At 35.5% G+C, this 18176-nt stretch overlaps 1 protein-coding gene across 3 annotated transcripts in view; it reads right to left on the bottom strand.

Annotated features, from left to right (window-relative positions):
- The window catches only part of LOC149846992 (histone acetyltransferase of the MYST family 1-like), a 62859-nt gene that overhangs the window by 41816 nt on the left and 2867 nt on the right, over positions 1-18176 (bottom strand). For 2 of the 3 annotated variants that reach the window (XM_089996730.1, XM_089996732.1), the window contains exons 2-6: positions 12202-12290; positions 11670-11729; positions 9603-9812; positions 2245-2313; positions 1684-1845 (exon numbers count right to left, since the gene is read on the bottom strand). In XM_089996730.1, the coding sequence (XP_089852856.1) occupies positions 1684-1845; positions 2245-2313; positions 9603-9812; positions 11670-11729; positions 12202-12290 (590 nt within the window). Of the gene's footprint in view, positions 1-1683; positions 1846-2244; positions 2314-9046; positions 9081-9602; positions 9813-11669; positions 11730-12201; positions 12291-18176 lie in introns of all 3 variants that reach the window. The other variant, XM_089996731.1, reaches the window with a different exon arrangement.

The following is an 18176-nucleotide window of genomic DNA, read 5'->3' as shown; positions in this document are numbered from 1 at the left end:
GCCATCCAAGTGACCTGAAAGATCTTGACTTCGAATAAAATGGGTAATTTACCTTTTCCAAGTCAGATAGTTGTTTGTAGTTAGCTTTTCCGAAACTAGCTGCCCCAGGAAATTGGAAGAAAGACTCCAATTGGCTAAAGTATACATTTGTAGACTTGTTGACAAAAAACTTTTTTTTATGAACAGAATGACACTAGTGGTTGAAACCGGAATGTTTTATCATAAACTGACACAGTTGACAGAAATCGGCACAGATAAAACAATGTCACGACAAGAGAAATATATTTTTGTGAGTGTAAAAAAAAACTTGACAGAAAAGGAATGGGAGATCTTAGATATGGGCAGGTAAAATAAACGAGAATGGGGCAGGCGTGACAGGCAGATTCCTGGTTGGGAAAACCAGGGAACTCGACTTTTCTAATAGTAAAATATTAGATATTAGATATTAGAAGATGATAAGACAAGAGGGAAAAACAATAAAATAGACTTTTCACAGCAAAGCAGGTTGCGAGATGAGATAAGAAGGGAAAAACAGAAAACTCGACCTGTTTTAGAGAAGTAAATATTATGTATCCCGGTTGAAGAAACTCGACCAGAGGTGGACTGAAGAAACATGGCTTTTGGGCTGGACTGAAGAGGATGAGTAGGCTCGGCTGAAGGAACTCGGCTTTTGTGAACTTGGCTTTTGGGTTCGGCTGAAGAAGATGAGGACTCGGCTGAAGAAACTCGACTTTTGGGCTCGACTGAAGAAGATGAGTAGGATCGGCTGAAGGAACTCGGCTTTTGTGAAGATCCTGTGATCTCGTCTGAAGAAGAGAAGGAGCAGGCTCGGCTGAAGGAACTCGGCTTTTGTGAAGATCCTGTGAACTCGTCTGGAGAAGAGAAGCAGCAGGCTCGGTTGAAGGCAGATCGTGGCCAATGGAGCAGGCCCTTTCACGTTCCCGATGAAGACACTTTTACGCCCAGAGTTGCCATTGCTCAGATACCATGATAAAATCCTGCAGAAATCGAGAAGGGGAGAAGAGAGAGAGAGAGATCTGATTTTTGTTGGGAATCGGCAGCCACAATTACACTTGGTGGCTGCACTAAAACATCATTAAGGTAAATAAGTTTTACAATTCTTTTACATGGACAAAACTGCCTTGGGTTAGTAATGTATATTACATTACAATATAACATACACGTGAACCATATGGGTCCTCTACAGGATCCATATCTGACCCATATTCTAATAACATGAACTATTAATACTTCAGGTATGACATTTTAGTAGGACTTGGATGTGAATTTGATATTGTTAAGACTTTAATTTGTGTTTAAATTATTTAGCTTTTATTTATATCGACAGTTGTTTGGTTTTTTTATTCAATTGTTCTTAACTTTATTTAGTAGGATATGTAATATAACAGTTTTACAATGTTCTACATGTTAGTTTTTGTCTACTATTTGCTCATTGATTTTATGTGCATACATGTTTGTTATTAATTTTAGCAATTCATTTGAACAATTCGTATATATATTTTTTATTTTTTTAATCAGTGTGTCAACTAGTCCAACTAGTCTTTTTAGGCGTCTACCGGCTGGCACTTTTGACTACATGGATACATCACAACCTAAATAAAACCTACAAGAGTTTCACTAATTATATGATACATCATTAATGACGAAGGATGAAATGATTACCTTTGAAAAGTATCCCACCATATGGCATCCCCGATCATCACATTCACAAAGTATGTAGAAAAGGAACAAATCAACATCGTAGTAAAGTGTTTTATGATCAAGAAACAATTTTGCCAGATAACACAGATTCTGTCCATAAACTTTGTTCTTCTTTCCATCAACCTGTTTCAATATCAGACAACAATTAGACACAAACTGTAGTGTAGTGTAACATTAAAAGCTGAAGCATTGATAAGCAATTACCTAAATAAACTAAAGAATAATGATAGATTGATAGTAATAGAATGCAAACGATGAAGTTTGCACCACGTCATGCTGCCAGTTATAAAAATCAGGGAAATATTTGGATTTAACCAATATCAAAGAGGTCTCCAAGAGAAAGCATTCATTGTCATGAAATCAGTCACTAAAGAAATAAATCAATGGTTCTTGTCTGATGAAACTAAAACACAAATGAAGAAACTAGATTCAATCATGGAAAGCAAAACTAAACTGAGAGTAAAAAAGAAAAAACATGAACATTTCAATCTGCTGAAAATGACAGAGAGAGAGAACATTTACCTCAAACATTGACAATGTACCACTTCGATATATCTCATCACCTGGGGGATGCTTCAGGTCACATTTCCTCTACATTTAAACCAAATAGAAGTCAAGGAACCTCACTTCAAAGCTCAAACCATACAATTAGTTAAAATTTACTTGTTATAGCCAATAACAAAGGCAATAGGCTATACATACACATTATGCAGTTAGGGCTTTGCTTTCTATATATATTGTCAACCCTCATGGGTTCCAAACCCCTAGTCGAAACTCATGGGGATAGGTCATTTTGACCAAATCTGACCCCATGGATGTTCAGCATCATCAAAATAGTAGAATTGACCCTTGGATCATGTTATTTGGACGTAAAAATACAAATTTTTGAGAGTTGAAGATTTGGTACATTGTAGGCCGTTGATTTTTCGAACTGCAGAAAATCTGGCATACACATCAGAAAATATGATGCAAAGACAGATTTTCAAATAAACCAAACATGTAGATCTACACTAGAGGATCTGGAAAACACGAGTAGCATATAAACATATGTATATATATATAGAGAGAGAGAGAGAGCATGGATGGTTCAACCCCCTTTTGTTAGGTCCCATTAGGATCCTCTAAAAATCATATTTTCAAGTATTTTTTGCTCGATCCGAACCGTTAGATGTGTTTATCATTGCTTATTTACTACGAAACAAGCTTTCTTTCAAATTGATTTGATGTAAAAATGTAAATATTTTTACCATCAAATTTTAGTATAATATCAATCATTGATTTTTTTACCCATTTAAAATACACATGAGCATAAAAAACCATAATCAAATACAGGTTCTCGATTGAGTAAACAATGATAAACACATCTAACGGTACGGATTCAGCAAAAAATAATTGAAAGTACGATTGTGGGAAGGTCCTAACGAGACCTAACGAAAAAAAGGGGTAGACCCATCCCACTTCTCATATATATACTACTGTCTACAGTACACACAATCTAGTTGGGAAATCAAAGATGCAAGCTGCATCCAATCTATTCTTTCCAGAACTAAAAGAGTAAGGGAGCAAAGCGACCGATAAAGAAAGTAACAATTGAGGGAGCAAAGCGATGGAAAGTCTGCTTACATGATGAAAGTACATTATCTAAAACCCGTTTTCTACTAAACAAACTATGTACATCACATCTGTAAGGTTAGATCCACACAAAAAATGCAAAAAAGTTGAAAAAATGGAATTTTCTACTACATTGTATGTACAAAAATGACTGCAGCAAATATATATATAAGGGTTTATATTTGGTACAATTGATTCTACCTACAATCCAGTTTGAATCTCATGATGTGTTGTTTTGACACAATCTAGCCTCATAGATGTGTTCAGCATGCTCAATTTAGCTGGAATTGACTCTTGAATCATGTTTTTTAGATGAAAAAACATGTTTTTATGAGTTGGAAATAATCGATGCGTTCATAGCCATTGATTTTTGGATCGCCGGAAAAACCTGTACACAAGTCGGATTCTGGCAATCCCAAAGCTGGTTCCCACTAAAGAAAACATGTAGATCACACATCTATAGTGTTAGATGTGAGGAAAAAACAAAAAAGGGGTTCCGCCCCATTTTTTAGGTTGTTTGCACCTACAAACGACTGCAGCAAATCTTATATAGAGGTAGCATTTGGTAATGGACACATGACGTACAAACACCTTTTTTTCATTTTTTGGTTGCAAATCTATAGCGTTTTTGGTTATTTGCATATCCGAAAAAGGCACAAAGAATAGCTAGAGGAGAAAGTTTATCATTTTTATCAGTGAATACAAAAACATTTGCATCCAAAAACTCCTAGTCTAGAATAATCAGGAGTAAGTTTAAAAAGTTTTTTAACAGGTAATACATTTTTCAAGGTAACAAATGGCACCCTGTTAATAAGAAACAACAGTCAAAGTGGCTAGCCCAAAAATTTTAATCGTTAAAATCTTTTGATAAAAATCCCCCCCGAATCAGTGTGAAGATAGAGACATCATTTTAAAACTTATTTTTGACCAAATTATAAAATATGAAAAAATAAATCCACGTGTCCAGTAAAATTATCAACAAAGATTACAAAATATGCAAACCAGGGTTACCGAAAGCGCCATAGCATATTGAGAAGCGCGTTTCGGAAGCGCAAAATGTGACGCTTCCAAAACATGCGGGGAAACACCAAAAAAATTGAGAAGCTCGCTTCCCCTTTTTTCACCTATTTTGCATTTTTTTTCTTACTTTTTTTTTCGCTTTCCCCTCGCATCCCCCTCGCTTCCTAGGTCGCTTCCAGTTCACTTCCTAAGTCGCTTCCGAGATGATTCCTAATTTGTTTCAAAGTCACCCCGCGCTTCCCGCTTCCTAAAATTTTGAAAGTGCCTCACTTCCCGCTCCCTCTTCCTTGACTGGCAACTCTGATGCAAACCCACCCTTAGATATAACATGTGTTGGGCCCCAAACATCCAAATGCACTAACTCAAGCGGCCGTATAGAGACAAAAGTTCTTTTTTGGAATGGCAATCTTTTAATATTACCAAGAATACAATCTTCGCAAGTAAAATTTTCAAGATTACAAAAAAAAAATCATATTTGAAAAGTGTTGGATTTTGGATAGATTAGGATGGCCAAGTCTTTTATGCCATAAATCCAAATCTAGTTTCCGAACATTATAACAAAAAGTATTTTTGGATACCGAGAGATAGACAAAAGATTTAGGTTTAAGTTGCGAATATATCTATTTTTTGGAATAAAAAAATTAAAAAAAAAAATCAAAATTCCCTATTGTCTTTATCTCAAGAGATGTTCCGTCAACAGTAAAAACATTTGATCCGCTTGAGTTACGACATTCGAATAAGATATCACCATCTGGTGTCATATGAAATGAAGCACATGAATCAAGAAGCCAAAGAGTCTTACCAGGATCAGAAATGCCAACAGAAGAGATTGTCTAGTTGATGAAGCTCCTTTGAGTAGAGGTTGAAGAACTTCTACAAGTTTAGTCAAGGACATGCTCCCAATGTTTGATTCTTGTGTAGCCTTGAACTCACTTGACTCTTGCATAACCGATGCTACCTTCTTATTATAAGGCATCTTAAATTTAGGACAATATGTCTTGACATGTCCCGGTTCACGACAATACAACAACAACAACAACCACGCCTTCATCCCAAAACAATTGGGGTCGGCGATATGAACCAAAAAAGAAAATCATTTTGGGTCTTCCACATAAATCCTTTTCCTCCAATCATTTCTATCCAATGCCATGTCCTCGATGAGGTTGAAAGCATTCATATCCTTTCCTATCATCTCCATCCAAGTCTTCCTAGGCCTACCCCGACCTCTTTTAACTAATATATTTTCCCATTTCTCCATCCTTCTAACTAGAGCATCATTAGGCCTTCGCCGAATATGTCCAAACCACCGTAAACGATTCTCTCTCATCTTATTTTCAATGGGTGCAACGCCTACCTTCTTACGTATCTCCTCGTTTTGAATCTTATCTTTTATTGTATTTCCACACATCCATCTAAGCATACGATTGGCAGCCCAACATTTCGTACCATATAGTAAAGCGGGCCTAATAGTCGTCCTATAAAACTTTTCCTTCAACCGCAATGGCATTCTACGATCGCACAACACTCCAGTTGCACTTTTTCATTTCATCCACCCAACCTTTATCCTATGATTTACATCTCCATCAATTTCTCCATACTTTGAATGATAGATCCCAAATATTTGAAACAGTCATCCACCGGTATTTCTTGCTCACCAAGCTTCACTACACTCCCATCACTACTTCGTTGCTTACTAAACCGACATTCCATATATTTTGTCTTACTCTTACTCAACTTAAAACCTCTTGCTTCCAATGTTTGTCTCCATAATTCTAACTTAGCATTAACCCCAGCTTTAGACTCATCAATAAAAACAATATCATCAGCAAACAACATACACCACGGCACATTTTCTTGAATTGATCTTGTAAGCTCATTCATCACTATAGCAAATAGGAAAGGGCTTAATGCAGATCCTTGATGTAACGCAACCGTTATAGGAAGTCCCGGTTCACGACAATAATAACAAATAATTTTTTTCTTCTCAATCTTATTGTCTTGTTTTCCATACTGATCGTTGTTTGGTCTCCCATAATATGGTGGTTTATAAGCATGCACATGGTTTCCTAGTCTAGACATAGCTAAGACCGAGTCATCATCATCTTTATATTTCTTTCTGAGTCTATTTTCCTCCATGCTTAGCTCTTCAATGGTATCTTCAATAAAAGGGACTTTCCCTTTATGAAAAAAAGTTGATTTGGTAGACTCAAACTCTGGTTTTAGACAATTGATGAATTGATAGAAGGGCTCTGCATCAATTTATCTTTGATAGAGTTCTATGTTTCAGTACAATACCATTATGGCTCAAGAAGAGCCAACTCATTACAAAGGTCGGACAACTCATTAAAGTATTCTCTAATACTTTTTCCTCCTTGAATCATGGTGCGTACTTTGTCTTGCAAGTTGCAAATATGTGCAATATCTTTAAGAGAATACATTCTCTTAAGATAGTCTCATGCTTTATTTGCATGTTCAAATTTAGCTAGACTCGAGCACTTCTTGATATTAACACTACTAATAAGATAAGAAATAATCTTGGCATGCCCTATTCTCCATTTTTTCTCATAAGTAGGCATAGCTTTGGTCTTTTCTACCTTCGTAAGAGGCATTTATTTTTCTCCTATCTTAGTAAAAATTAGTTTGGGTTCCAAATCCCAACCATCCACTAATCCGCAAAATCCTTTTCCCCATATAAAGTGTTTCAAGATTGAAGACCATGTCACAAAGTTTGTGTCATTGAGCTTGATGTGTTTTAGGGTGACATTATCATTGTCATCCATGTTTACAAGGGCTAAGAGAAAGAATAGAAGATACAAAAGAGAAAGAAAAAGAGGAGATAAACAATAAAAATCATGAGCATTCCACTACCAAGAGAGCACCTCAAATGAAGAGCACGAATACACACGTGCACCCCACCACCAAGAGAGCACCTCTAATGAAAAGCACGAACACACGAGTGCTCCACCACCAAGATGGCACAACAATCTCACGATCACTTAAATGAATTTTGCAAAAGAGACTTTATCTCTTCCAAATCTTGAGTGGCATGCTTCCTAATGCACCAAAAAAACAACTTGTTCTCCAAGCTCTGATACCATGAAAGAAAACAAGGTCCTCCGAATATATTTACCAAAATAACATAGTAGACACTCAAAGAGTTCCACCAAAGCACCAAAAGAGCATACACAAGCCACAAAATGGGCCCACACACAAACACCCACTGAAGGGGCAAACACAATGAATAAATATAATATTTTATTGATCAACACTATGCAAGAAAGCATACATTGTAGTGGAGCTTTGCCTTATATTTATACACAAAGAGGAAGGGGCTCATAGAGAGTCGTTAGGAGGCCAACGGCTCTAAATAGAGCTGTTGGGAGCCCAACGGCTCTAAATAGAGCTGTTGGGAGCCCAACGATTCTATGTTGACTAGTGCAAAACCAAAACAAAAAAAAGTAAAAAAACTAATCCTAGTTACTATTTCTAGTTCCTATCTAGATACATTACATATATATATATGCACACTTATTTTTAACAACATCTTGCGATGGCATACACGATATTTATGGATTATCACATCATTTTCCAAAGCTTTCATGCTTTCATATTCTTCTACACAGTTTCACCAGATGGTCTAGGTAGTGTCGCCTAAGCTTGGTGCCTATACACCACCTAAGCTACTTTGACTATACAGGGAAATCCTTCCAATAAATGCATAAAGCAAAAAATAGTTGTAAGACCATTTATTTGACATCACAAAAGCTTCTATCATCTATAAAAAAGTTGTCACAGGGACATGTCAATTTTTGCATGTGTCATTAATGAAAGTGTGCGACACATAGCCCGACATTTTTTCTATAACTTTTATTGAACATGTATTAATTTCATTTTAAATATATACACATGTTTGTGCCGGTGCGTGTGAGTCCATGTCCTGGTATCCTAATTTTTATAAAATCCTTAAGTCCGGATTATGAACTTGAGTCACATCCATATGACCAATGTTGTTTGAAGTGTTGAGGTGCGGCAAACCATTGTATCAACCACAAAGTGAGGTGTAAGCCTTGAGGAGTTGAGGCTTAACTATCATGAGCAAATAATTAAAATATTAAAAACCCAAAATAAATTAAGAAAAGGCAAACAAACAATAATAGTACGTGCATATAGGTGAATGAGCCTTCAATTTACTGCACCATTGTGAAAAATTAACAGAAGCTACACTCACCATATTACTGTCTGATGCAGGGAACCAAATGAAAAGTAACCCATTATATTGATGCTTTATGATACACACTAGCATTAAAAAGAAGATAATGTGGATAGTATCTGCATTGTTAACGCAAGAAATGATCTACAATTTTATATTTCCAAACAGAATGAATGTTTGTGACTTTTTACTGGATCGATATTCTGATTTCTGAAGCAGCATACTTATAACAGTGGGTGTTGTAAACCAGACAGGGTTGACTAGTGGCATTGATTGAATCGCAACCCAACCATGGCTCCAGTCCAATTTTTTAATCTAAGCTGTTCATGGAGAGAGAGAGAGAGAGGTGACAGTGAGCTAGTGATGAGACCCACTCCCAACCCAGCATTGGCCGATTGGCTCTAGCCAACACATCAAACATCACCCAGTTTGGTTAATTCCAGAAGGCAAGCACCAAGAGGTCATCCTCTTCATTAGACGCACCTCACCTGGATATGCAGCATCATTTGCCAACTGCCTGTGATTTTGTTAGCAAAAAGAGGTTAGAGCATATCGGCAAACACGAGAAGGGGAAGCTGCGAGGAGCAGCCCTCTTCCCTCTTTTCCTTTTTGTTGTGCATTTACCTTTTTTGTAATAATTTCAGTATATTAGTCAATGAGAGTGACTCTCCATTGAACCAACATAACTGACGTATGCACCTCATGGGCTGAGGCACATGCCTCAGTGGGCATTACGCTTCAGCCCTACATCTCAAGGCATGAAGCATATGCCTTGCCTTGAGGAATACACTTCATACCCTCGAGGTGCAGGCACTTAACAACATCACATATGACATGTTGACACAATGCACAAGCAAATACACATAAAGCTAGATGCATCTTGCACTGAATTCCCAAAACAAATGATAAATACAATTAAAATTCATAGAAAACATGTCCAAAAAGCCAGATTACTCAAATTCGCTACTAGTTAAGTGCATAATATAAGGAATTTAAAATAATAAAAAGAGACCCAACAATCAAATGATGTGTGGCTCACCATATGCCTCTGTAGCTGCTCTTTGCGCTTCATGAAATTGAGGCAGAACTCACAAAAATACAATTTTGATACGTCACTATATTCTGGAGGAAAAGGTGAAAAGTACCATGTTTCAATCTCATATCTCCCGAGTTCTATAGTTGCTATGTTTTTCACTTTGGTGAACTCCTCATGCTCCCTTAGGCTAGCAGCATCCAGCTCCTCATGTCCCTAGCTAAGTCAAAATAAGCATCCCTTAGATTAACTTGCTGAGAGTTTAAATGGCACAATTGTTAATAGCACATATCAGCAAAAAGGCAATTAAAAAAGCTTCTTTTTCAAAAATAATATATATGAAATCATTAGCAAATCAAAGACTTATGGAGAAGACAGCATTGTAAGCATTTAAAACAAACATAAATATAACCAAATATTGATCTAAGATCACAAAACTATATCTACTTTTACATAAAATAGGTACTGCACAGTAAAATCTATAATTAGTTTAGATATCAATGTTGTAGATAAAGACGAAGAAAGAATCAAACAAAATCCAAACTTCAATGTCCCAGTAGTATGCCAGCCCAAGCCCAAGAACAAGAGAGTAATCATCAGTGAGCACTGAAAAATGAAACATATCAGTCAAATGATAATCCCAAAAATATTGGTATAACAGAGTCCTAATTTTTACTAAGGCCCTGTTTGGAAACTAGTAGCTGGGATGGGACATGGCATTTCAGGAAGTGGCAGCTGCCAAATCCTGGATTTGGCAGCTACCACTTCCTAGAGGTGGTAGCTGTCAATTCCATGCTTTAGTGGAAATACAATGCCACTTCCCATCCCAAATGCATTAACTCCCTTCCCAGCTACCAGTTTCCAAACAGCCACCAGGTGGTAGTTTGACTTTGACCAACTTTTTGCCATCCCAGTTGCTAGATTCCAAACAGGGCCTAAAAGACTTACTGCAAGAAATCATAAAATAAAACCAAAACGTACAACACAGTAAAGCTTAGCAAAGGTGAGATAAAAATATTGTCTATTGTTGCTTTCTCAAACCGCAAGGCATAACCTAGTCAAAGGGATGCCAGTTTGCAAGAATACTGGTTTAACAAACTCAGGTAGGTAGAAGAAACTGAAAGCCTTTTCAGCTTTTGCTTTCTAAATTTCCCACTTCGTTCTTTTTTTTCTTCTATCCTTTTCTTGCAATCAGCCTATCAGAAAAAGGGGAAGAAACCTGCTCATATTATCAGGGGTTATTTGCTGATAACATTTATGCATAATGATAAAGGATTAGAAACTAGTGGTTGCTTTCCTTTTCTAATTCTTGTTTTTATGGCCTTCCCTTTTTGCTTCATGTTTAGACAGCAACTAGTTTATTAGGCAAAAATTAGTTTCTGGTTTTTTAAAACGTGTTAACACATAGTGTGAGAGTATAAAAAAATTCTTTCTTATCATAGTCACAGATATCCCCGGTATTTTCAAATTACAAGCTTTATAAATATTTTTTTTGAAAAAAAAAATACAAAGTAAATATCATGACATTTTCAAAAATAAATTTATATTGATATCATAGTGATATTGACCACAGTAATATAGTGATATTTTCAATCACTTTCCGTATCATATTTCCTTTCTACAGTTTAAATAAGTTTTTTTTTCTTTCATATTTATCTTTCAAAATTGTTATAACTTTTATTTACATTTATACAAAAACTTTATTATCTAAACATATCCTTTTCTTACTTATTTCTGCTATTCTTTATATTTTTTAATTTTTTTAAGTGCTGAGTTTTCCCTGAGATTTGTCAAAAAAAACTATATTATTGCAAGATTTGTCTTGCCGAAATATAACTGAGACTGATATTTTATGGCTATGTTTTTTCATAAATGAAAGACGTCCTTTGTTGAGTCACCTGGGTCATCCCACCGAAGTAACACAGGTTCAAAATAGGATCATGTCAAGGCCCAATTCCTTGTACACTAAGTAGGGTAATAAAAAATAAACAATAGGTTTAACATATGAACAAAATCAACACAATCATGATCAAAACTTTGTATAACACAAAAGGAAAGAAAAATAAATTATACCTCAACATGGGTCTCATCAATTTTCCTTTTCTGATGACGTGTCATCTTCAAACCAGTTGCCTAAAAAACATATAACAGTTATAAACTCATAAAGGAAACAGAAATCTTGCTTAAAATGAAACAATCTACAGGAAAAGCCAAATAGGTTCCCCAGCAAGAAAATTACAGAAGAAATTGTGGTTTTGATGGGCTCTCGAAAAAAAATATCAAAAAGGGAATCATCATGATGACTGATAACAACAACAACAACTACGCCTTCATCCCAAAACAATCATGATGACTGATAGGAAAATTTATAATGGAAATTCAGCAATTCTTGCTTCTATTCTACATCATAAGATATCAAAATGATCAGAATTTACACGAGTAGTTCTCGTGGAATTTCAGCAATTATCATTAATGTAACCAAATTGAAAGATGCATAAGAGAATTCAGTGCCTATCAATTTTTAATGATACAGGTGGATCTTCATGATGGAAGCAACAAACTGCAGAGAAGATCCAGAACTTCAAATATGGATCACAAGACATACCTTCTCCTCTGTTTTCTCATCCACATCGGTCCACACTGAATCAAGATCAAGTTGTTCAAGCTTAGCCCACTCATCGAGTCTTCTGTTGACTGAAGCAAGGACCATGGAATAATAGTAAGTTCAAGGCACTTAAGAACTACATTTTCTTTCTAGATAAACCTTACGGTAGAATTTAAAAGGAAAAAGGCTAGAGAAAAGAGGCAGTGTATTACTGAGTTCATTAACTAATCATAAAAAAAGAATGGCTGAAATAAGACTTTTAGATAGGATTGGAAAACCCCAGCATTCATAGAATCATAGAATTCCCAAAAACCTGACATCTTCGAATACCACATCTCAAGATTTTCCAAAAGGACAAAATACATCAGATATGGCCTAGATCATAGCCAATATGCATCCAGATCTCATTGTCAGTTAAAAACTTAAAAAGATCAATGTTCACATCCAAAGTTGAACTAGACCTAAAAAGTTAAATAATAATAAACTTAATTCAATAACAAAACAAGATGCAAGAAGAACATAGACGGTTTGCTGCTTTTATATAAAGTTAAATATGGGTAAGATCAAACATCAATTTCCCTTACATGCTAGGAGAATCCAATAGGAGTCAGACTCCTAACCTCAATTGAACGATATAAGGAAATGCTCTATTTTGTCATATATATCCTCTAGTATCAGTAGGAATACCCACTTCCACATGGCGCTTTAAGAATTCCTATGGTTCTATCATCCATGACGAGAAATAAAATGCAACACTACATTGCTATCTGAAAAGAAGATCTACCTGGACGACCTTGATATTTTTTAAATCCCTCGTTTATCAGAGAAAGGATTGTGATTAGCTCAAGGGTTTCTCATAGTCCTACTTGTGGTGCATAGAATCCTAATTCCAGATGGGCCCCAAGCCCTCATTCTTGCAAAAAAGAAAAAAAACAAAAGGAGAATCATCACCAATAAACTTACACAGATAAAATGAGGGAGGTTTTGTGAAAGTTGACAAACCAAGAACCCAACAAACACACTTTACCACATACCACTAATAAAATATGGCTCACAATCTTTGAACCAGATTTACCGCAGAATAAAGAAAGAAAAGAAGGAAACAGACAGGTTTGTTTTTCTGTAAAATGTTCCTGAAGGGAGTGAGACGTGTGGGCTGGTATTCTTTTATAATAACAGATTTACATTTTACAATATTGCCCCAATGTTTATCTCTAATATAATACAAATACAGGGGCAAATGAGTAACATAGGGAGTTTACAACATAAAGGACTCTCTATGACTTGAAATGGATCTGGACTCTCAATCAGATTCAGATCTGGATCTTCAAGTTCACGTCCCAATAGCCGCCCTCAAGTTGTACATGATATTCACCATGGACAACTTGTTCTTCAAATACTAAAATAACTGATCTGTCAGGCCTTTGTAAAAATATGCAAGTACCAATTTCCTTTTCTTTCAAAAGAAGCCTTGAACCGATGGTACTTTGTATATATAGAAGTAGGTCAAAAACAAGAAGATTATATACTATGTCACATGGGTGCGGGTGCGACACGGGTGCGGCACAATTTTAAAATTTTTGGACACGGGGACTCGGCAAATATATATATATATATATATATATATATATATATATATATATATATATATATATATATATATATATATATATATATATATATATATAATTTTATTTTATTTTTAAAATGCCACAGCACAGTCTGTGTGACTGTGCACAGTCCACAACACTGTGACTGTGCGACTGTGCACAGTCACAGTCTGTGACTGCAGCACTGTCACAGCACTGTGCCTCTTTTTTTATATATATTTTTAAATAAAAAATATAAAAAATTGTTTTTTAGGGACATTTTTGAACTCGGTCAAAGTTGACAGAGTCCAAAATGTGGACGGACTCGGCCTGGACTCGTTGACCAAGTCCGACTCGGCGTTGACCGGGTCCGACTCGGCGTTGACCGAGTCCGACTCGGCGTTGACCGAGTCCGACTCGGCGTTGACCGAGTCCGACTCGGCGTTGACCGAGTCCGGGCCGAGTCCGAGTCCGCACCCGTGTCGGGGCGTGTCGACTCGGGTGCGGCACCTCCTTAGCCGAGTCCGTGTGACATAGATTATATATATATATATATGACATGATTTTATGATCAAGATATATATATAACGATATCTGATATCAAGATTAATCAAGAACAGGTTTCAGAATATTGAGAAAATTAGATCTAACCCACCAAAACTCGAGATATCAAGAACAGAATAGCAGTTTTGTTGACAAAGTAGATAAGAAAAAAAACGGATATCAGGAACTGATTTAATGTTATATATGATAAGCAGATGCAAAGGATTCAAGAAAAGATCATTTATCACAGCAGCCTCACAAGATTTAATCAAGGACATCAGAGAAGATAGATATTGTAATGAAACAACAAGTGCACAAATACGATGCTACAAAGAGGCTACAAAAGTGCACACACACAAGAACACAAGCTTCTAATGGGTCAAATACAAAGAACCACTAAGGCCCAACACACAAACTCTCAAAAGAGAGTAAGAGCACAAGTAAAATAATAAAAGATTTACTCCAATATGTTTTATAACAAGCATAGATAATACAAGAGAGAGATGCATAAAGGGGGCTGGTCCAATAGACCAGCTCCCAATCAGTTGTCAGTTGCGGCTGTCAGCCGAGCTACAGCTGTGAGCTGTCAGAATCAAAAGAAAAATAAAAAAACTGAAAATAGAAAACTTGTCAGTCCCTAGTTGACTGACTCCTATTACAATATGAAATGATTGAAATAACCTTGACAGGTATTTCAGTTTATAATATATATATATATATATACAAAATACAAATGAATACAAATGGCATATACACAATACATTTTAACACCCCCCATCAAACTTACGGTGTGATCACCGAAAGTATATCAAGAAGAAAATAAAATCGCGGTGACGAAAGCGCTTTTGAGAAGTTGGCTAGTTGATACTCGAAAGTAGCATAAGGTAGGGTGATGATCTGCCTCAGAAATTCTCTACGAACATAATGGCAATTCATTTCTATATGTTTGGTTCTTTCATGGAATATATGGTTGTCAACTATGTATATTATTCCACTCTTGTTATCACAACACAATCTGGAGGGTGTCTGAAGATGAGCACTCGTGTGTTCAAGTAATCTTTGCAACCAAACGATCTCTGATGTTGTAGTAGTCATTGCACGGTCATCGGCCTAAGTAGATGATAATGATATTTTTTATTGTTTTTTGCACTTTCACGACACCAGAGAATCACCTAAAAACACAAAACTCAGTAGTTGAGCGTCGATCATTTGAATATCCTCTCAAATCTAAGTCAAAATAAGCAATCAACTCAAGAGAAGAAGAGGAGGATAACAAAAAAAACTCTAGAGGTAGACGTTTGTAGATATCTAACAATTCTCATCAAAGCACTCATGTGAACTGTGGTGGAAGAATATTGGAATTGGCTAGCAGTATGAACTGCATGCGCAATATCTGCTTAGTAATAGTTAAATAAATCAAGGCATCAATAATTTGGCAACAAATAGTAGGATCATCCAGGTGTCCCATCATCAACTTCAGGTGTGTTAAACCGATTTTCATCGGTAATGTCTGACCTGTCAATAATATCATTAGCAAACTTAGTTTGAGAAAGCAAGTATAGGAGTGTAAGCAACCTCAATTCTAAGAAAAAATCTAAGAAATATAATATGAGTCATTTCAAAATATTTTTTTAGGATACATTTAATATCCTTTACTCCCTGTTTGTATTCACCTATAGTGATCATATCATCAACATAAAGGAGAAGTATAACAATCTCTGTATCAGATTTCTTAGTAAACATAGCAGTATTAGTATAACAAGACTTAAAATCAAGCTTTACCATAACATAACTAAAGTGACCAGACCAGGCTTTAGGTACTTATTTCAAACCATAAAGAGTTTTTCTCAATCGAAGTACCTTACCAAAAGAAACTTCATATACAGGAGGGGAATCCATATAAACCTCTTCTTTTAAATCTCCATTTAAAAATGCATTTTTAACATTCATTTAGTATATAGGTCAACCATTAATAGCAGCAACAACAATAAGGGTCCCAACTGAAGTCACCCTAGCTACTGGTGCAAATGTCTCATCATAATCTATTATGTATTCTCGCCTTTTAGCAACTAATCGAGTCTTGTTTCTTTCTAGGATGCCATCACTCTTAGTTTTAAATTTAAACACCCAACTACAACATATAGTTTTCATATATTTAGGCAAATCAAAAACTTCCTAAGTCATGGATTTTTCGAGTGCTCCTAATTCTTCATTCACAGCTTTTACCCATTCGGAATATTATTTTACGTGTTTATAGGTGGAAGGTTCCAAATAAACCAAAATCCTAGCTAGACAAGCCCAATATAGAGAGTGAGAAGGATTCATACGAAACAAATCTATCAGAGAGTCTAGAAGTCATATATGATCTCCTGACGACTTCATTTTGTTGGTTTTCTAAGGTAGAGTACCTTTCTAAGGCATTTGGCTGACCATCATTGTCATGTCTTCTATATTGAATTATACTAGGTCCTCCAGTTTCAATATTTTCACTATCTTGATTTGATTAAGGCTTTTTTTCTCTATCATTCTCATACGAAGAATCACCCTTACGTTGAAACAATAATTCAAGCAAAAAAGAATACTCACAGTCTTTATCAGGCACACTTTGAAAAAAACTTTCATTTTTTCAAAAAGCGAACATTCTTGGATATATATATAGTTTGTTATGTTTTAAATCAAAACATCTAAACCTTTTCTAAGTTTCTCCATATCCAAAGAAAGCACACGGCATGGCTTTGGAAGAGAATTTATCATTTTTGTCAGTCAGAACAAAATAATTGCATCCAAAAGGTTTTAATCTAAGACAATTGAGAGAAACTTTGAAAAGTTTTTCATAAGGAGAGATGTTTTGAAGCTTAGATGATGGGAGTCGGTTGATGAGGTATACAGCCATTAAACACGCTTCAGCGCAAAAAAGTTTTGGAACATCTTTTTCAATTAAAAGAGTTCTAGTAGTTTTAATTATGTCCCTATGTTTTCTCTCAGCTAATTTGTTTTGTCAAGGAGTATATGTACATGATCTTTGATGAATAATTCCATTATTTTCAAAATAAGATAGAAATTTTGGTATGAAATTGGTTTTTGATAAAAGTTATGGTATTTTTTAAAGAGTTCTCAAAACCCTTATTTTTTAGCCTAAGAAAGTAAATCCATAAATATCTTGTATAGTCGTCAACAAATATAACATAATAAAAAAACACCTTTAGATAAAATGGGAGAAAGTCCCCCTACATCCAAGTGCACTAATTCAAATGGTTTAGAAGAAAAGAAGGTTTTTTTTTAAATGAGAGAGCCTTCATTTTTCCAACAATACAATCTTCACAATCAAAATATTCATTACAAAATTTGCTTAAATGGGGTACATGAGATAATTTTGACAAACTAAGATGTCCCAATCTTTGTACCATAAATCTAAATTTACATTTTAAACAATATAACAAAAATTGCTTTTTAAGGTCTCCTTCTCTATAGCCTTCCCAATCTGCTCCATGAACTGGAGATCCCGCACAAAACACTTTTTGGATGAGAATGAGACACTACACTCATGGTCGGTAATTTGTGAAACAAACAAAATAACTTTTAGAATAGAGATTTTTGAAGTGTTTTCAAAATTTTCAATGCTTTTTATGCAAAGAGAGGATACATCAACGGTAAAAATATTTTTTTTGTTGAATTAGTGCAACATTCAAAAAGTAAAGAGGAATGTAGAGTCATATGAAATGAGACAACAGCTCCAAAAGCCATGAAACCTTATCGGGAGGCGAAGATATAGAGACAATGATACCAGAGAGAGAAGAATTGTTGATTAGTGGATGAAGGGCATCCATGATTCAAGAGAACATG

This window comes from Nuphar pumila, chromosome 2 (assembly GCF_984573655.1).
Source record: "Nuphar pumila chromosome 2, dmNupPumi1.hap1.1, whole genome shotgun sequence".
In the NCBI taxonomy this organism is placed as follows: Eukaryota; Viridiplantae; Streptophyta; class Magnoliopsida; order Nymphaeales; family Nymphaeaceae; genus Nuphar; species Nuphar pumila.
This window is presented reverse-complemented; position numbering and strand designations above follow the sequence as displayed.